Source organism: Rhinolophus hipposideros (assembly GCF_964194185.1).
Source record: "Rhinolophus hipposideros genome assembly, chromosome: 7".
Lineage (NCBI taxonomy): Eukaryota > Metazoa > Chordata > Mammalia > Chiroptera > Rhinolophidae > Rhinolophus > Rhinolophus hipposideros.
In genome coordinates, this window is record NC_138053.1 from 21,983,711 (window position 1) to 22,005,091 (window position 21,381).

Sequence of the window (21,381 nt, forward strand, 5' to 3'; positions counted from 1 at the left end):
CACACTGAATAGTACTGATGTGTACATTCCTGAAAAAACATTCTAAAAAAAAAAATGAGAAAATTAACTTTAATAAGTAAAATTTAATGGAGTATTCTATTTCATAGAATTACATGGGTTCTTTTGTGACTTTGTTTTGCGACGTCATCCATGTTGCCTATCTATCGCTATAGTTTGTTTCTGTTCCTGTGGACTAGTCCATCATAAGGGTGTACCATAATTATATGTCTCTTACTGTGAGGACATTTGGGTTGCATGTTATGAACAGATCCACCATGAATATTCTTGTAAATGTGTCCTATTGCACATGTGTATGATCTCTTGAGAATACATCCAGGCGTGGAATTGCTTGCTCACAGGACATGTGTATCTTCATCTTTACTAGGTAATAGCTAACTTCTAAAGCAATTGTATCAATTAGTGTTTTTACAAGCAGTGAGCAGTGTTCGAAGGTTCCACGTTTGTTTTGGTATTGTCAGACTTTAAAACTTGAAAATCTCTTGGGTTTGTAGTGTTGTAAAGGCAGTGTAACGGTGACCCTATATCTTCTATTTTTGAAATTTGGACCTCTGATGTAATTGATTTGTGGTTTAGCTGGGGACTTGGAAAGTTTTTTTCCCTTTGCGTCCCTCTTCTCTCCCCAAGCCTTGATGACTCCGTTTACTGTGCATTTACTATGCATACCAGTTCCAGGGGTTCTGTTTACTCGGGACCAGTGTGCACACCTGGCTTGGTAACTGGGGAGGGGTGTTTTGAAATGTATGGGATTCACTCGACCATGGAGCAGACTCTCTTCTGGGAAGCGCCTTTTCCTGAAGTTGGCTGGCCAACTTCTCCTTCCTTTGTTCTGCCCCCTCCTTGGCTTATCTATAAAACCTTTTGGTGATATTGAGAGAGGGAGGCGGTCTTTGTGACAGGGAGTCCACTGTGTCCCCTTCGTGCTGGCAACCTACTTTTCTTTCCACCAACCTCCTCTCAAGTTTTGGCTTTCAAGCGGCGAGCAGCCGGACCTTTTGCACGGTAACAGCAGCACTTAAGAATTTGAGAAATAATGGTTCAAAGAATAAAACCCACCCATCACCCTACCATCCATTTTGATGTAGTTCAGTTATTTTTATAGATATATGTACATATTGTTAAAGAAACTGGTATTATACCTCATCATTGCTTAATTTGTATTTCCATGAGATTACTCACAGATTTATGTACCATTTTGTTTTCCTCTCTTGTAAAGTCCCTGTTCAAAGCATTTGTCCACTTTTAAAAATTGGATTCTTTGACATTTTTTGATAAGATATTTTTTTATGTGGGAGACTAATCCTTTGGTTATAACTATTTTAAATATCTTCTCACAATTTGTTGTCATTTTTCTCCTCCTAGAAATGTATCAATCTTTTCCTGTATTGGTGTTTTTATGTGGTATTTAAGAAATACTTTTCTATCCTGAGGTCATGAATATCTCCTCCTGTTCTAAAATATGTACACTGTCTTCTACTTGAGTTTTGTATGAGATAAGGTAGGTAGCCAGAGTTTTTTTTAATTTCTTGAAAACTCATCTCTATTGACTTATCATGCCAATTCTGTCACCTATTAAGTGCTCAGATTGGCATGAGTCTATTTCTAGGCTCTGTTCTATTCCATTGATCAGTTTGTACATCAGTAACATACTATCTTAGTTACTAAAGCTTTTAAAATTCTTGATACTTAGTAAACAGGTCTTTGTACCTTATTCTTCAATGTACCTTATTTTTCAAGATTTTGACTGTCATCTGACTTTCGCATTTTTGTACAAAGGTTACAGTTACCACAAGTTTCAACAAAAGAAAATAAATCTGTTAGGATTTTTACTGGAATTGCATTTGTGAACAATTTCCAGTTCATAATAGTGCACTTTCCAGTAAATGAACATCTATACGTTGTTAAGGTCTTAGATCTTTTGATATAGTTTTGTAATTTTCTTCACAGAAGTACATAATCCATGTATTTTGTTAATCTCATTTTCTGTATATTTTTAATGTTATTGTAAATGATATCTTTTAATTTTTCAATTTTTTGTTTGTGGCTAGCACATGGGAATACAATTTTTCAATTGAGTTTTCTATTCAATAACCAGTTCTTGTAATTTACATCTGTAGATACTTTTGAACTTTCTATGTACACAATTGTATCATCTACAATACACTTCTATTCCTCATACCTTTTGCTTCTTTTTTTTTTTCTTGTCTAACTACATTTGTAGGGATCTTCATCTGATAGGATGTTGGAGAGAAGTGGTCATAATTGGCATTCTTGTTTGTTCCTGTTATGTGGGAATGTTTTCAAGATATCCTGTAAGCAATTTATGGTATTTTTTATTAAACTTAGAAATTTCTTTTCTATTCTTAGCTTGCTAAGAGGTTTTTATAATAATCATAAAGGATGTTGTTTTATCTAAAACTTTCTGTATCAAGAAAAATCATTGTTTTGCCACCTTTATTTTCTTTATTTTCTTAACATGGATTGGTTTCCTATCGTTAAATCAACCTTCTTGAGGTAAAACCAACCTGGCCATGATGTGTTTTGTTTGCTTTTAATAGCTGGATTTGGTTTGTTTTAACATTTTTGTTTAATACCAAGATCATATAGCTTTATAAAATGAGTTGAAGAGTGGCTTTTCCCTAATTTCTGGAAGAACTATAAGATTTGCGTTACTTCTTCCTTAAATTAGATGGCAATCAGAAATCTTAGGTGTGTTTGGGCCCTGGCATCTTCTTTGGGGGATACGCATTTTAACATACGCGAGATCTGTAATTATGTCCTCCTTTTTCATTCCTGATACTACCATTTGTAGTATACAAATTTACACTATTTGTTATACAAGATGTTATTTGTATCTTCTTTCTTTTTTACTTGGACAGTCTTACCAGAGGTTTATTACTTTTATTGGTGTTTTTTTTCCAAAAAGCAAATATTTGTGGTGTTGTCTTTGTCGTCTGTTTCATATATTTGTCGTCTGTTTCATTGATTTCATAGTTTTATGTTTATTTTTCTAGGTTGAGTTTGTCATATTTCTATATTCTTGTAATAGATATTTAGCTCAAATTTTCCACTTTCTAGTCTAACATATTTAAAACTATAGATTTCCCTCTAAACCCTACTTTAGCTCTCTGTTTTCTATGCTATGTAACAAAGTACCACAAATTTACCAGTTTAAAACAACATACTTTTATTATCTCAAATTATCTATGGGTAAAGGATCTGGGCAAACCTTAAGTGGGTCCTCTGCTCAGGGTCTCACAAGGCTGCAATCAAGCTGTCACCTGGACTGTTCCCACCTGGAGCTTGGGGTCCTCTTCCTAACTCATCAGGTTGCTGACAAAATTCAGTTCCTTGCAGCCTTTATAACTGAGGCCCTCAGCCACTTGAGGCTTCCCCTGTACGAGAGCAGCTCACGTCATCACTGCTCCTCCCAGGCCCGCAGGATACTCGAGGTATGACTGGGATTGGGAGCCTGGGGTAGATAGGTAGGATCGAGTATTTGGCTTTCTAAGGCTTTTTATACTTCTTTCTTTTACTTGATCGCTTTTTCTTTCTCCCTTAATATTCAGCGGAGTTCCAGTCTGTTTCAGTTGTGGAGAAGGAACCTGAGAAAAGTGGCTTTGGGGGGGACGGAGTAATGCGCCGCGCAGCCCCGGCCGGGGTTGTGTTTGACGACAGCAACATTCAGTGAGAGCCCCAAAGGGAAAGGGAAAGCCACCTGGGGGGGCCGGGAGAGTCGCTGTACTTCGGGAAGCGTCTCGGGTCTGCTTGGGTGCGGTCGGCCGTGTCCTTCCTTCCGGGTTCAGGGATTCCAGCCTGGGAAGCCGGGACTTCGCCGCGGGCTCGGTGCTGGGCGCGCCGGGGAGGCGCCGAGGCGGCGGCGGTGGCATTCGCAGCGCCCGGGTCTGCCAGGCGCAGACAGTGGCCTCCCCCCCCCCCCGCACTCTCCGTCCTCCAAGTCGAGACTTGGGGGGACACTGGGAAAAAAGCAGTCGTCGCGGCGCAGGGAGAGTCCACATTTGCCTGGAAGAGGGTTCCCGAGCGCGATTCCCCTCCTGCGCCCTCCTGAGCGGCCCGCTGCTTCCCGGCGCGCTGAGACCTGCAGCCGCGCGGCCCCGCAGCCCCGGGCGCGGCGGGGGGCGGAGCTGCGGGGGTCACGTGTCGGCGTCCCGGGGGCGGGGACTCCGGATCCGCCTCTTCCGCGCCCGACTCCGCGGGGCTGGGCAGTGCGCGTGGGGGCGGGACGGGCGGCTCGCGGAGGACGTGACACCCGGGAGAAGTCGCACGCCCAGGGGTCCGCTGCCCCGAGAGCGAGAGGAGACGGCCGCGGGCTGATCCGGTGCCGCCGTCCTCCCGGGCAAGTAGGAGCCGCCTCCGGCCGGGGGGCCTCGGGGGCCAGGGGGCCGCACCCGGCTGCCCAGCGCACCTGGCCCGTGGCGGGCGGGGCCCACGCGGGTCGCGGGGCCTGGGCCGCCGGCGCCGGTCTGTCGCGGGAGGCTCGCGGCGATGCCCGAGAGAGGACTCAGCCCGGAATAGCGGTGCCCAGGTTCCTGTCACCGCGCGAGAAGGAGCTCAGCAGTGACACAGGTGCAGGAAAGCAAAATTGATTTATTAAAAATGAAAGTACACATTTGAGAGAAAAGTGCCTGTGAACTCAGAATGAGTCACCCCGAGGAAATCTCGAAGTCAGGATAAGGGGTTTTCATCCCTTCCCGTTGGGGAGGAATCGGTGAAGTCTCGTTGACTTGCTTCGTTCATCTCCGCCCCCTCGGAGGGACTCGTTTTTCCCATTTTTCTTCCTTATTTGGTTCCCCTGGGACTGTCGTGGCGCCAGAGGCATGCTGGGACTGGTAGTTGCCGCAAGGCAATTAGCATTATAATGACATTAACTTTAGCTAAAGGTCAGGTCCCTGGTCGCAGCGGTTGGCCTTGCTGGATGAAACTGGGTTCTCGTTTTGCTCCCGCTGCAGGTATGGGATGTAGTCACTTGTTACTTGTGTGACCGGTAGCAATGCCTCACCTTGTACCCTGCAGGGGGTAGTCAACGTCCCAGGCTACCTATCCTCTCAATTCTTTGAGTCAGATGATTCCTTACGCTAAAGGGAAAATCCATACAGCTTTTTGCTTTTCTTGAAGTTTCACTTTGACTAGAAAACGTTTTTTTCCTGGTTCTAATTTGATTTTGTTTTTGATTTTTTATTTTTCAATTAATTACGGTTGACATTCACTATGACATTAGTTTCAGGTGTATTGCCTCGTGGTTAGACATTTACATAACTTAGGAAGTAACCCCCCCATAACTAGTATCCACCATACATGGTAATTACAATATTATTGACTGTATTCTCTATGCTGTACTTTACATCCTCCTGACTATTTTGTAACTACCAATTTGTACTTCTTAATCCCTTCACCTTTTTCACCCAGCACCCCGAACCCCCTTCCCATCTGGCAACTATCAGTTTGTTCTTGTAGGAGTTCGGTTCTGTTTTTAGAAAACAGTTTTAAAAGAAAACTCGGAACAGTATGCTCATACAGCCCAGCATCTTAAATAGCTTAAAAGTTCTTCATGAGCCTCAGCCAGGCACATGGAGTCAATGTTGAAGATTTTGGTTTTGGTTTTCTTTTTTGGCTTCTTGTTCAAAAAACTTATTTGGATAAAAATAATTTGGGCTGGCAGCTGTGAGCTAGTTTTCAGTATTATATTACTTAGGACTTTCCCAGTAAACTTTAAATAAGGGGATCTTTAAAATATAGCATTTTAATAGTTCAGTGTGTTGGTTATAAATGGAGTTAAGCAACTCCACTTTACATCTCATTTAAATCAGAAAGTAGATGAGCTGGTATAGAATAATGCCTTACCTCCTTTTGAAGCAAAGTAAATGTTACTCACATGTCTTTCTGTATGGAACTTGAAGTATAAACCATGTTTATACTGTTAAATCATTTGCTCCTTGGGGTATTTTTTTATTTATTCATTTAGCAAATACCTATCTGCTGATAAAACTTGTCTTTAAATACCCCACCCCCTGACCAAACATCCCCACCTAGGTCCCGCATATTTCTTTGCTCCCTTTGATTTAAAAAAAAACACAAAAACCTCTTTGAAAGGCTTGCCTCAAAGTCTCTATTGCCACTCCTATTTCTTCCTCTACCCTCTCATCTCAGGCTTTTTTTCTCCATTATCCCCATGCCACTTTTGAATTCCAGTGTCTCATGTGCATAGTTTTCACCTCCTATGACACAGTTGACTGCTCCCTCCTAGATTATTCTTCACTTGGTTTTCAGGTCACCGCATTCTGCATTTCCTTCCCCCTCACTGGTCACTCCTTTGTCTCCAGTCTTCTCTTCTCAATCACTAAATGTTAGAGTATCACAGGGCTCCATTCTTGCCCATCTTCTTTTTCTAGGCATAGTTTCTCCCAAGGCATTTTTCTATCACAAGCCTCTCTAATGCAAACCACAATCTCTCCTTACCTAGATGACTGTGAAGTCTTGATTTGGTCTTTCTGCTTCTGCTCTTGTGCCTCTACAGTCTTTCTACAAATAGCAAATATAATTAGGACTCTCACTTCTTTTCAGAACCTTTTGGTAGCTTCTCACCAGAATCATGAAAACTAAACTCTTACAATGGCTTCAAAGCCCTATTTGATCTAACACCTAACTATTTCTCTGAGCTTATCTCCATCCCTCCCCCTTGCTTACAGCACTATAGTGATGTTGATCTTTTCTTTTTTTAAAAAAATATATTTGATCTTTTTTTTTTTTTAAGATTTTATTGGGGAAGGGGAACAGGACTTCATTGGGGAACAGTGTGTACTTACAGGACTTTTTCCAAGTCAAGTTGTTGTCCTTTTTTAGTTGTGGAGGGCACCGCTCAGTTCCAGATCCAATTGCCATTGTTAGTTGCAGGGGGCACAGCCCACCATCCCTTGTGGGAGTCGAACTGGCAACCTCTTGGTTGAGAGGATGTGCTCCAACCAACTGAGCCATCCTGGAGCTCAGTGGCAGCTCAGCTCAAGGTACTGTGTTCCATATTAGTTGCAGGGGACAGAGCCCACCATCCCTTTCGGGAGTCGATTCCGGTGTTGAGGAGTAGAACCGGCAACCTTGTGGTTGAGAGCCCACTGGCCCATGTGGGAATCCTTTGGCATTAGGAGCACGGAGCTCTAACCACCTGAGCCACCGGGCTGGCCCCGATGCTGATCTTGCTGATGTTCCCATTGCCTGCAGTGGGCCTCTGCTCTTAGACCATACAGGCTGTGCACCTTCATTCAGTTCCCTCACTTCCCTGTTCAATGCTCTATCTCAGGGGTCGCTGCCATAGTCCTGTCCTAACATCCTTTTATAACTGACCCTCAGGTGGCTTGCTGTTTGATGCTATTATAGATGCTGTTCTCTAGCATTCCCTGAAGCTATGACACCTGTAGAACACTGTTGTTTGCTTCAATATCACAATGCACAACCATCTTTCTCTTGAGCTTCATTTTAATAAGATATACAGTGTGCCCTTAAGTTCTGTGTTTATATAAAATATTCTTCCTGGTTTACAGAATACCCATTAATGCCAGTTCTCATTTTTAAATATAGAAAATGAAAGAAAAGTTTACCGAAAAGAACATGCAATCATTATTTTGAGCAATTCCTTTGCTTCAGTAGGAAGCAGTGGTCTGTGATTTGGAGACTTTGAATGAATGGTTCCAGTAACAGGTAGTTTTAATAGGAAGAAGAAAAATGAAGTAGCTTGTTCCGAGAATATTATACAAGTTTTTAAGTGTAGTGACTAAGCAGATATCAGAATATCTAGATTTTACAGCAAAATTTAGTTTTCTTTAAAATATGTTGGAATGGAAATGAAAAACAACATTTTCAGTTTTCGGAAAAGGTGAAAAGGTTGGAGTAAAAGACTGTTTAATTTATAATGCTTATTTCTCCTTTTAACTCCAAGGTGCTAGTTCTGTGATATTATCAGTAGCATATATATTACCTTCCTTTCTTTTGGAAGAAAAGAAAAATATTGCCTTATTTCAGAATTGCGATGCTTGAATGCATGAATACGTAGCTACAATAGAAGATTAAATAAAAGTTTGAAAATAAGTGGATTTGGAATATGGATTAAATAAATATTAAAGAATAGAAGGGTTACGGGGAAGCCAGGAGTGAAGTTAGAATCAAAAGACCCGTCACAAGCTTCTGTATGTGGGCTAGAGAACACGATGAACCTGAGCTTCCCAGCAGCTGAGTCAAGAGAGAGGTCCCACAGATGAAAAAGCAGGTACGCAGATGAAGGTCCATTTGTGTATTTTTGCTTTTCTAACTGCTAGAAGCAATTGTGTGTGTGCACACACATGAGCATGTGTTCAAGTAATTAAATGTTTACCTTCTCAAGGACCTTTTTTAGGTACTGTGGAGATGATTCTGCTCTAGAATCATCTAGATAGAACATTGGAGGATCCCTGTTTGGTTTAGAGTTAGCAAACGCAGAGTCTTGGAAAATTTGCATGTAGATAGAAAACAGGAAGTCAGAGTTAAACCTGGAGATGGGCAAAATCCATCTGGAATATACAGATAGGACACATAAAGAATAGTCTGTCTGGGCACAAAGTTAACATGACCTCAATTTGAAAACACAAAACCTATAAAACATTCTTTCTGTTTGTTCACTAAGAAAACGTGTTTTTCAGATTGGCATTCTCATTGTAGAAAAAAGGATATGTATAGATATACATGTAGATATAGGTACATTTACACATCTACCAAACACAGATACTCAATGTTACCTTTTTGGTATACTTCTTTCCAATCTGTTTTCTCTAGTTTGTTTTATAAAGCTGAGATCGTACCGTATATGCTATTTTATACTCGACTTTTTTTTCACTTACTATTATAGAAGTATTTTCTCATATCATTAAAATTATTTAGAACTTTCATAAACATTTTTTAATGACTTAATAGGATTCAGTCATATGAATAATATGACATATTTTATGTTATTGCCATTCCACAGTTTTTGGACATTTTGATTGTTTACTCCAATAGAATTTTGGCTAGCCCATGATAATATACACAAGTTCTCTAATGATAAGAAAATAGAGTCATACAATTCATATTTCAAAATGGCAATAAAATGTCTCCATAGATGTTTTGACAGAAGCAAGCTGAGCAAATTTGAAAACCTGAAAGACCGATCCATGTGCAGGGAGCTGGAAGATCAAAGGGAAGAGAGGCAGGAGATGAGGTTGGAATTTAAGGAGCCAGATCATTCAGGGCAGCATTTGCCATATTAAGAAATTCTGATTCTAAGTGCGGTAAGACAGAGTAATTGGATCAGATATATGTGTTTGTTTAAAAAGATCACTGTGGTTGTGGAATAGAGAATGGATTAGACTGACCAAAAGGGGACAGAGGAAAGGAGTTACAGAGTAGTTCAGTAGAATAGGGGAGAGATGTTGCTCCAGAGTGAAAGTGTGGTGGAGAGGGAAAGTGGAACAATTTGAGATATATTTTGGAGGTTGAATAGACAGGATTTGGTGGCAGCTGAAAATGAAAGTGTAGAAGAGGAAGGGGAAATATCAGTGATGCTTCAGGTTTCTGGCTGTCATAACTGGGCAAATGATGGTGCCATTTACCTTGATGGAGTGTATTCTAGGAAAATGAGGTGAAAGCTGCCTGCCAGGCCAGATAGCTTTTATTTGTACTGGGCCTTTACCATCTTTATGGATTCTGTACAACCCCCCAAAAGAAGAAAATAAATAAATGACAGCTGATTAATATTATTTTAGTATAAGATCAGGATGGATTCAAGTTCTACCCATCCTATTCCTGAAAGTATTTATTACCCTAGTTGGGAATTTTAAAAATATTTCCAGGGGCCAGCACAGTGGCTCAGGTGGTTGGAGCGCCGTGCTTCTAACACCAAGGTCCCCAGTTCAATTCCTACATGGGCCAGTGAGCTGCGCTCTCTACAGCTGAGATTGTGAACAACAGCTCTCCCTGGAGCTGGGCTGCCGTGGACTGCCATGAGTGGCTGGTGACCAGTGTGAGTGGCCGGCAGCCGGCGAGAGCTGCTGTGAGTGGCCGACTGACGACTGGCAACCGACTGCCTCAGCCGGGGGAGTGCAAGGCTCATAATACCAGCATGGGGCAGGGAGCTGTGTCCTACACAACGAGACTGAGAAACAATGGCATGAACTGGAGTGGGAACTGGAGTGGGGGCGGGGGAGAGGCAAAAGAAGGGAGGGAAACATATATTTCCAGTGTGAAGAAGGTAAAGAAAAAGCTACATGTTCCTTGTCTAGCTGGTACAGGCCTGTTCCATTGTATCCTGACATCCTGGCAGAGCTTGGCACTTCGATGCTGTAGCCCAGGGGTCAGCAAACTTTTCTGGAAGGGTCAGATGGTAAATACTGTAAGCTTTATGGGCCATAGGATTTCTGTTGTAACTACTCAACTGTGCCTCTGAGCATGAAATTAGCCAGAGACAGTATATAAATGAGTGGGCATGGCTGTCTCCCAGTAGAACTTTATTTACAAAATGAGGTGTCAGGCCATGTTTTGCTCTGCTGCTGTAGTTTCTTGTCCTGAATTTGGATGTTGTCCCAATCACAATTTACTTGCAGAGAACAGAATCTACTCTAGCTAGTTTAAGCAGATAGGTATGCATTATAGAGGGTATTTCAGAATTTATAGTCTCATGGGGAAAGTTGAAGAGCTGAACTCTAGGTTGAGTTTCTAGAAACACCTCATAGCAAACACCTAGTAGAACTGGTCTAGTGTTGCTGGGGCGTTTGCCACAACTAGGAAACCTGCCAAATCAGGAAGCTGCCATCTCTCGAATCACACCAACTCTGCTAGAGCCTTACCCAGGAAAACGGCTACCTCATGCTCTGTTTCCCTTCATCTTTAACTCAGACATGCAAGTACTTAAATACATTTAGTTTCAAGGGAGTCTAGGAAATACAGCTTTTGGTACTTGTGGCACAAGATGTTCAGAAAGGTACACTAAAAGGAAGTTGGAATACATTTTGGATGAGTAGACCTGCAGTATGTGCTACAGAACACCCCTTTGGCTACTCACCATCCACACCCTCCCCACTTTTTTCCCTGTGTAAGCTTCCAGGCACCAATAGCAGTAGCAGTGTGCTCTCTCCCAAGATAACGCACCCGTCCCTCATAAGAACAAAAGTGCACTCATCTTCTGCCCAGAAGGTAAAACCCAAAGTCCTGTGGGTCACCCCATCTTGTGCAGTGCTCATCACAGACGTCCTGGGACCTAGCACACTCAGGAATTGAGGGGGCTTTCCCCTTTCTTAGGGAAAGGGGAAGTGAGAGAGAGAGACAGCTGCTCAACAACCCCCTAGAGAAGAACAGCTCATCAGCCCTAAGAAGGCCCCCCCCACCCCGTATTCTTCATCCTTTCCCTCTACTAGCAAATCCCCTCAGTTCCTAGGCCTTCTCGAGTAGCGCTTCTCTTTAGAAAATCCTCTCCAGACCCTACGTTCATCTGTAGCTGTTGGCCTCTCCTTTTTTTCTTAGCCGAGCTTTCCCCTCTCCTCGTGCCCTCACTTCCTGTAGACTCTTGAGCCCTGCAGTCTGGTGTGGTGACTCCCGCTCGTCCTCTCCAACTGCTCCTGGGAACCTCGTGGTGCTAAATGCAGTGGACACTGACCCCTGCTCGAAGCACTCTCCTCGCTTGGCTCCCAGATACCTTCTGGGTCTGATTTTCCTGCGGCTCCCGGGCCTCCTCCTGTCCTTTGTGGGCTGCTTCTCCTCTGGATGGCTGTCAGGCATTGGTTCTGTCTCAGCTCTCTCTCCTCGTTAACTGTCCACCTATTCTGTTACAGATACGAGCTAGCACCAAACTTCCACCCCCTACTAAGATGCTCTCCTGAGCCTTGGACTCACATGTGTAAGTGTCTACGAGACAGCCCCTCTTCTAGGTCATGGGACCTCAAGGCCCCTATGTCCCAAACTGGATTAATTGGTCACACACCCCCCACTCCTTCCCTGCTCATCTCAGCAAATAGCACCACCAACACCTTACACAAGGAACAGTCTTGGGAGGCATACCTGATTCTTCTTTCTCTGTCACCTGCTTCCCTTTGTCACCTCCTACATACCTGTCTCCACTATCGTTTCCTTAGTTCAGGACTCGGCTTTCTCACTTAGGTTACTGCAATAGCCTTTCAACGGATTGTTCTCCCCGTCTAACTAAGGCCTTGCAGTCCGCTAGCCTAGTCTGCTTACTACAACTGTTTTAACCTGCCTAAAACAACTCAGATCCTGTTGCTACCCTACTTAACATCTACCAGGGCCTTCTGTCCGCCAATATGAGGAAATTCAAAGTTCTGAGCATACTATATCAGGCCCCTTACATTCTCTAATCCTGTTTATTCTCTCCATTCTTTTTTCTCACCACTACCCTCCACCCCCCCCCCCGCCCCACATACATGGACTTGAGCCATATTAATACCAAGTGCAAAATGATCCTAACATAGTCTACCCCATGGGGCCTCAGTGTTTTTGTAAATGCTGGTACCATCCACATCTCTCGGCCTTACGGATGCAAAGTGTTCCCGGCTGCAGGTGTCCTCCCTGAGTGCTTTCATAGCCCCTGCTGTCCTGAATGAAGCACCAATGCAGTGCGTCCCAATTGTCTACTAGTCCTGGCTTCACATCCCCCCAAACCAGCAGGTCTTCGTGCAGAGTAAGTTTTCAACAACACTGAATTTATTAATAACATCAAAATTTATTAATTGAGCAAGTGAAGAAACCATTGATTTTACAGGTATTCGCCACAAGATGGTGCTGTTTACATAGGGAAGAAAATAAAGGCTCTCCAAGGCTGAAGGTTCCAAGTACAGTACTAGATGCCTTAATTTAACTTTTTTTTAGATGCCTTAATTTTAAATGTGTTACGTTTCAGAGGCAGTCATTTAAACACATAAGCGTTTTTCGGTGGTAAACACATGGGCATATTTAAAACTGTATATATGCGTATATTTTATTTACTTACTATTGTTTGGGAAGCTCTCTTCCCAAGTGGTCATGTCTTAAAAGTGCAACAGTAACTCCTAATTCTAGGGCAACAAACTTTTAAGGAAGGGTGTATTAGGGTTCTCCATAGAAACGGGAACAATAGATTAGAGAGACAGAGAGAGAAACGGAGGAAGGGAGATAAGGAATTGGCTCACGTGATTGTGGGGGCTGGCCAGTCCAAAATCCACTTCCTTTTTTTATCTATACTCACTCTGTTAATAATCTCATATAGTCTTTAGCTTTTAAATAGAATCTATACACAGATAAATGCCGAATACAACATCTCCTAGCTGGAGCTTTCCTCAAACCCTGGACTCTGCATTCTATGCCTACTAAACATCATTAGCAAATCCTCTCCTACGTCATGCTGTGTACGTCATGTCTGATTACATCACGAGGCACGTAATGTCTGGTTGTGATTGTAAGACTGATCGTTTGCATGAGGGTGCTGAATCTGTTACTCTTTGAATTTTTTTGTTATACTCATTTGATTTTCTATTTAAGATGCAGTGGTTTTCATTATATTGGTTGTTTCTTTTAAATCTCCATAGCTATGTCGTTTTTTCAAATTGCTGTATTTTTGTTGTCGTTTATCCTTTCCGTATTCCGTGATATTTTTTCAAGCCTTTCCACTGTGTTTAATTAACTGATATGATTTTGTGTTATATCTATTCCACTCTTTGCTGTCTCTCTTTTTTCCTAATGGTGTTAGGTCTTTGATTTGTCCACAATCTCCCTTTTCATCTAATTCTGTTATCTCATCTTCAGTATTTTTGTTTCATTGATTATATATTCTCTTTCGTGTCTCCTAGAGCAGTGCTACTCAGAATGCTTGTCTATAGTAATATAAGAAGCATGCACCAAATGTAAGCCGTGCTTCTTCCTTCATTGAGAATGTCTTGCTATGAAAAAGTGTCCGCCGAACTAAACAGCGTACTTAACTAATATGGTTGATTTACATCCTGGCACAGTCTCCTTATCTTGTCACAGACTGGTACCAAGCGGTTCCGAGCCTGGCACCTTGTCCATGGACTACACTTTGAGCAGCACTGTCCTAGAGCATAAGCATTTGTTGTGTAAATTTTTCTTCAGCTTCTCTGTTGTGTATTTAATAACATAGTTGCTAACAATTTTTGGGGACTGTTCTAAGCCATTTTGATCTACATAAAAACCTTAAATGTTAGGTACTATAATTATTACGGTTTTTCACACATAGTGAAATCAAAGCACAGTAACTTGTACAAAGTCTCCCAGTTTTTTTATAACAGGGCTGGGATTTACTTTCAGGCAGTCTGATTCCAGAGCACATAATCTTAATGGAAATGGAATTTTTTAGTTTTCTTTTGTGTGCTGTGATTCTTCTTTATAGTCTTTGTTTATTTCCTGTAATATTTTTGCATGCTTGCCAAGCTGTTCTTTTCATCTTATGCCTATTTAATGTGGGGATTCTATTGGGACCCTCTTTTGTCTAGATATAAAGTGGACATGTTCTGGTCTATCCTTCCTTCCTATCTCAGACCTGTTCTGATCTTCCCTTCAGAGCCTCCGTTTCAGGGTTTCGTTCTGATGGGGTATATGTTTCCACATTTCTCTTGCCTGAAGGGATGTGACTAGCTCTAGCTCATTTGGGCTGTGGTCCTAGTACTTGGTAGCTTCTGTTGTTTTAGATCTTTGCTGAGGTAAGGGTTGGAGGTAAGAGTGTCATTCTATCAAATTAGAAACAAAACAAAATAAAAAAGGTTCAATCTTGCAGAGAGCAATTTGGCCAAATCTACTGCTATTACAAATGCATTTGTCCTTTGATATAGATACCTTTTTAGAAGAATTGTTCTGCAGGTGAACCAGCATACATTTAAAAATGATTTTTGTTCAAAGTTATTCATCATAGCATTGTTCATAATAGTAGACTGGAAACAACTCACATATCCAAGAACAGGAGACAATTATGGTATATTCACATACTAGAAGATTATTTTGTTGTAAATAAGAGTGAGGAAGTTCTCTATGTGCTTAGATGGAAAGCTCCGAGGTCATATTATTAAAGGGAAAAGATATCTGTCGATCTCCTACTGCTGTGTGTGTGTGTGTGTGTGTGTACGTGATAAATTTTTTGAAAAAACAATATGTATTCATAAATAAATAGCAGAAGGGTACAAGAGGAATTCATAAAATTGATCACCATAGGGGTAGCAGGATGGATAATGAAGATAAAGATGGGGGTGAGACTTTTCAATATAAATGTTTTCAACCACTACCTTTTCTAAAAAAGTAAATTGAAAAGTGAATATACACACGTCTTTATTCCTGTGAACAGTCGTCTCGTGTGCCTCTCCCTGGCGGCCATCTTCACTTTCCTCCCATTTAGCTGAGGAGGAGGACATGAAACCTAAATGTTTCAACCTTGGTGCTAACCATTTCTGATTGAGGAGGAGAACTTTAAAGGGAACTTTCCAGAATTCTTTTTGCCAGCCTTCTTCCTATTCCCCATTTCCTTCACCACTCCATGCCTTCCTTCTCTTCTACTAAAACCTTCTCTGTGGAGATAATTGACCCAGAGTGAGCACAATCATTGGTTCTCGCCTTTTCTTTCAGCCTGAGAACCACAATGATGGATCAGGACCATTTCCCCTTCTCTGAATCACTGTGGTGATGGGAAAGGCAGATCTCCAGCACACAGCTTTCAGTATCTTTTTCCCTTGTCCTTACTCGCTCCCTCCAAATCAGAATGTCATGTGACAGTGAAGTTTTCCAGACATTGTTATTAACTTTCTTCTCTCTGGACTGCTTAGGGGTAGGAAGCTAGAACAGCACATCATAGATTTCTGAATGTTTTGCTCTTTTTTACTGACTGATTAAGAAAAATAAGACATAAAGTTGTATTTTTTAAAAAGATTTATTTCAGAAGATTTTGTGATCTGGCTTGACACACCATTTTACCTTAGAAATTGTTGACACTTTCTATGAATACTTGTTGTATTACTTCAAGGGCACTTATCTACAGCAGTTAGTGATTAAGATAATGATGTTAAGTTGCTTAAACCTACTGTGTTTCCCCGAAAATAAGACCTAACCAGACCATCAGCTATAATGTGTCTTTTGGAGCAAAAATTAATATAAGACCTGGTATTATATGATATTATATGATATATGATATTATATTATATAAGGCCTGGTCTTATATAATACCTGGTCTTATGTTATATTAAAATAAGACCAGGTCTTACATTACTTTTTGCTCCAAAAGACACATTAGAGCTGATGGTCCAGCTAGGTCTTGTTTATGGGGAAACACGGTATCTCAATGAATAAGTGAAGATTGTTGTAATTGACACAGTAAATAGATGCCTCTGAATGGCTTAACAATTATTTTATTATGCAAGAGAAGCTTCTTTAGGCAACTTTGCATAGCAAAACCTGTTTTCATAATGCAATAAGAAGTCAGCAGTTAATCCTAACCTATAAGGAGAGTTGAAATTCATTTGGTTTTATTATTTGGGATATATATGTGTCTGTACGAGGTCTGACAATTAAGTTCGCGAATTTGTTGCAACGATGTTGCTAACCTTTTTTGCTATCAGAGGGATTATTCATTATGAATTTGTACCAACTGGACAAACAGTTAATCAAGTTTACTATTTGGAAGCTGAAAAGGCTACGTGAAAAAGTTAGACGACCTAAACTTTGCACCAACAATTCATGGCTCTTGCATCACGACAATGCACCAGCTCACAAGGCACTGTCTGTGAGGGAGTTTTTAGCCAGTAAACAAATAACTGTATTGGAACACCCTCCCTACTCACCTGATCTGGCCCCCAATGACTTCTTTCTTTATCTAAAGATAAAGGAAATACGGAAAAGAAGACATTTGGATGACATTCAGGGCATCAAGGGTAATACGATGACAGCTCTGATGGCCATTCCAGAAAGAGTTCCAAAATTGCTTTGAATGGTGGACTAGCCACTGGCATCGGTGCATAGCTCCCCAAGGGGAGTATTTCGAAGGTGACTATAGTGATATTCAGCAAAGAGGTATGTAGCTCTTTTTCTAGGATGAGTTCGTGAACTTAATTGTCTGACCTCGTATGTGTGTAGCAGTTTAGAGTTACTATGCCTAGAATACCTCTTAGTAGTTGGCACAATATATTGTGGAGTCAGAACCTAAAGTACAGATACAATAAATGACAGGTAATAGCCAGCAACTCTTTCTCTATTCAGAGGCAGTAGCAAACCCTTTTACTCCGTGCATACATTAGAAAGAAGTTCACTATGTGTTTTTCCTTATCTTTTCTTCCCATAACAGGTTTTCACCATTTTTATTTGTTTCTTCTAAACCTGAATTATTTTGATATATGTAGCTGTATTATACCATTATGAATATAATTCTGATTTCATAATGAACTCTGGTCTTTGCCCATGAACAGTAAATAAAAATGCTAGGGAATATAGCCTGTAGGCCCCTATTTGAAAATATGGAACCTATATTTATCTATTCTAAATTTTCTGTCTTTTGATAAGAGAATCTTTCCCCCCCCGCCCGCCTTTGAAATAGCCTATTTTGGAGTTACAGTAACAACATTGCCAGTGTTGTTTATTTAAATTAGATTCACATAGAGTGCTTTTCTTTCACTGCTGACCTAATTTTTCCACTCTGGATTTAGGATTATTAAGATGAAAGAATGAGTGTAGACGATAGTAATTCTTCCTTGATTTCACTGGGGAAAATCACAAGTCTTTGTTTCCAGATTTCACTTCCAAACTGAGATGTTAATTTTTCCCTAGGTGAAAAAACATGTTTTGTTCAGTATTCCCAAGATTTGCTGGAAAAATAAGTTCCTCAGTTTTCCCAATCCTTATAATTCCTCTACCAGCCCCACTATAACAGTGTCAGACATTAGACAAACAAAAAAACTCTGAACTAGTGAGATTTTTCATTTCAGATCTCTGTATGCTGAGTCAATAGAGCTGCCTGCTAGCCATCTTGAGAATATCTGTGTTCTGTTTTGTATTTGTGTTTGATACAAAAATAAATTGTGTATTTAATATTTGAATATTCTGTGTTTCTTTAGATTTTCATATTTCTAGTCTACACAATAATTTGATAATGGAGACGTTGCATTTAAACTCCAGAAGGATAGAGGGGTGTGGTACCTTTTCTCTAAGGTACCAGAGTAATTTATTTTAATCTGGAGATTTATAGTGCTAATACAATACCATTTAAAATTTCCAAATATCTCCTATTATATTAAAGCTCACCGAAAAAAAAAAAGATTTTGTTTCCCAATGATCTGTTTGGCATTTCTTAGGGTCTGTATATTGTAATGTTTTTGAGGTTTTCAGCTCGAATGCAAGTTTCCGTGTTTAATGCTTTGGTTAAATTTACAATATTCTTCTTTTTGTTATTTCTTCTTTTAGAATGAAAAGGAATGCTGAGAAATAAATAAAGCTTTGCTCTTCTGACTTGGATATTTATAATGGGTATCCAGAAGTCTAAAATAGATCGCTGCCCTGTTTCTCTCTCTTTGGGTAAAAGGCACAGTGTGGATACAAGTCAAAGACATCATGAGTTAGATTCCAAGAAACCTGAAATCTCCCTGCATGGTGTTGCTGAGCGTGGCAGCACAACAGAGATGCCGACAGGAGAGCGGGAGGCAGCGGAGGGAGTGGAAGAGCTGCCTGAAGAGGACGCAGAAGAGGTGTTCCTCAAATTTGTGATACTGCATGCAGAAGGTGACACCAATGAAGCTCTCCGAGTCCAGGATCTGCTACAAAATGACTTTGGCATCAGACCTGGAATCATCTTTGCTGAGATGCCATGTGGCAGACAGCATTTACAGAATTTAGATGATGCTGTGAATGGGTCTGCATGGACAATCTTATTATTGACTGAAAACTTTTTAAGAGATACCTGGTGTAAGTTCCAGTTCTATTCATCTCTAATGAACTCTGTCAACAGGCAGCACAAATACAACTCTGTGATACCCATGCGGCCTCTGAACAATCCCTTGCCCCGGGAAAAGACTCCCTTTGCTTTGAGAACCATCAATGCCCTAGAGGAAGAAAGTCGTGGCTTTCCTACACAAGTAGAAAGAATTTTTCAGGAGTCTGTGTATAAGACACAGCAAACTATATGGAAAGAGACAAGAAATATGGTACAAAGGCAATTAATTGCATGAGATGGAACACAGAACACATGGCTAGCTCTTGTGAAACAAATGATTTATCTTCACTTGAGAAAGCAATTTCCTGGAAAAGTTAAATAAAAGAGATCCTTATTCTTACAGAAACATACAGAGCACAAGAAAGATAAATTTCTGCCGGACAGTCTATAGAATTGTGGTACTTTCTGCTGTTTTAGTAAACTTGGGAATGTCTGAGTTTCAAGAATTTTCCTCTCAGTTTTCCTAGTTCATGAATATGGCAAAGGATATTCTCAAGTCATAGCCTTTGTATTGAACCTTGAACAAAAACTTGTATGATAGACCTTTTTAAAGTGTAATACTTCCTTTTCACTGAATTTTGTTCTCAAGGGACACACCAAGAGATCTGAGCACCTCCCTTTGGAGACACCTCTCCTGAATGTTGTGATAAAGCATCACCCATATGGTTACCCAGAAATCTGTATAGCTAGAAAAGAACATATGGAATGTTGAGTACTGATGAGTATGCAATCAGAAATAGATGTGAAAATGGTGGGGCTTTTAAAAATTCAGTCACATGTATTTTCTTCCTGCTGGAACTTGCATATTTGGACGCCATTCCCACCACTGATCAGCAAGCCCACTTGATAGTATGACGGTCAGGGTCTCTGTGGAGCAGTGTTGAGGTGTCTCCTGGAGCTGGAAGGTCCCCACGTTCGTCATCTTCTCTAACCAGGGCTTTATTTGCAGAGCTTCTGAAAGGTATATGATTGTGTGTCTTTGGGCAGATGATCAATAACCTCCTTTAGGGTAACCTTTAAAAATTTCTCTCATACACAATGCTCTATCCAGGAAGTATTTCTCAGTGAGGTGTTTAGAGTACCCTGACCGTGTGTGTGTGTGTGTGTGTGTGTGTGTGTGTGTTGTAGATAATTTTCAGAGCTGGGATAGAAGAAGATGTGTGTTATCTCCTCTTATTCTAGTACCCCACACTCATAGCAAACGAGAGAATCGCCAAGCACTACTATCGCTGTCCCTCACAACTTTTCTGCCCGAGCTGAGATGGAGCGAAAATCATCAAGTATAGACTGGGACAGGGTTGAGTATGAAGCATGTCATGTTCTAATGTGAAAAGCACCTGACGGGGGATCAGGAGACCTGGTTGTAGCCCAGTCTCTGACACTGAGGATGAATGTGACCCTGGGCAAGCTACTACTTATTACCCTCCCTCCTATACCTGCGAAATCAAAGGACTGAATGGATGATGGATCGCTAAAGGCCTTTGTTTTCTCCTGCAATGTGAACTAGGAAACAGAAAAGGGAAAAAGCAAAAAGTAGAATTTTATAAGGTAATAGATACTGTAACAGTTGCAGGAGGCTTTATGCTTACAATGAAAGGGTATTCTTTTATGTTTTCAGCATAATTGATTTCTAAATGCTGTCCATTATGCTTTTATAATCACAGAAAAGAATCTACTTACTCAGGTTTTCTTTAAATATGTATTTTATAGGGATCCTTGAGCAAAGACATTCTGCCTGATTTTTCTTTCTCCTTATCCCCACTTTTCTGTACCCCCTACTAGTACGGGGATCTACTCACATCTTTCTGCAGCCCACCTCTTCACAGCCATGAACCAGAATGTTCCATGAGGAACATTCCACAATAATCCTGCAAGTAAGTCTAACCCCCTTCTCTACTAGTACTTATTGTTTTCATTGCATGGTGACATTTTCTTAATCTGAAGTCCCTTTCTATCATAGTAGCTTACTACTCACTTTTCTTTTTTAGTTTTAATAATAAGTTTTTTTGTTTTGTTTTTGTCATACTGCTTCCTGTTATCTTAAATTTCACATACCAACAAAACATTCATCACCCACCCTTTGTGCCTGCCAAACTTGGAGCAATTGATGCTGAATGGTACTTCTTAAATAAATGTTTTTATTCTTTACCCATGACTAAACTTGATTATTACTACAATGAAGATTGTAGAAAAGTGTTTTGAAAAGAGACATCAATCTGTACTCTGTAGAGCACGAGGCGCAATGTCTCACTCGATTTGGAGTTCACTATACTTTTTATGATGAAAAATGTTAAGTACAGAATAACTGTATATATTGAACTTAACAGTTGTAACAAGGGATTATCAAAATAGCTAAACTGAAGATGAAAAGAGGGAAAGGTGTGGGC

At 40.8% G+C, this 21,381-nt stretch overlaps 1 protein-coding gene across 5 annotated transcripts in view; it reads left to right on the forward strand.

The window, feature by feature from the left end:
- Nucleotides 1–4,269: 4,269 nt before the first annotated feature.
- LOC308500177 (TIR domain-containing adapter molecule 2-like) overlaps nucleotides 4,270–21,381 on the forward strand; it is a 36,370-nt gene continuing 19,258 nt past the window's right edge. For 2 of the 5 annotated variants that reach the window (XR_013993694.1, XR_013993696.1), the window contains exons 1-2: nucleotides 18,499–19,955; nucleotides 20,777–20,868. Coding sequence is in view for 1 of the 5 variants with exons in the window: in XM_081054396.1 (XP_080910522.1) it covers nucleotides 18,528–19,229 (702 nt within the window). In the remaining 4 variants the exon portion in view is untranslated. Of the gene's footprint in view, nucleotides 4,606–4,930; nucleotides 4,989–18,468; nucleotides 21,143–21,381 lie in introns of those variants that run through there. The other 3 variants (XM_081054396.1, XR_013993693.1, XR_013993695.1) reach the window with 3 other exon arrangements.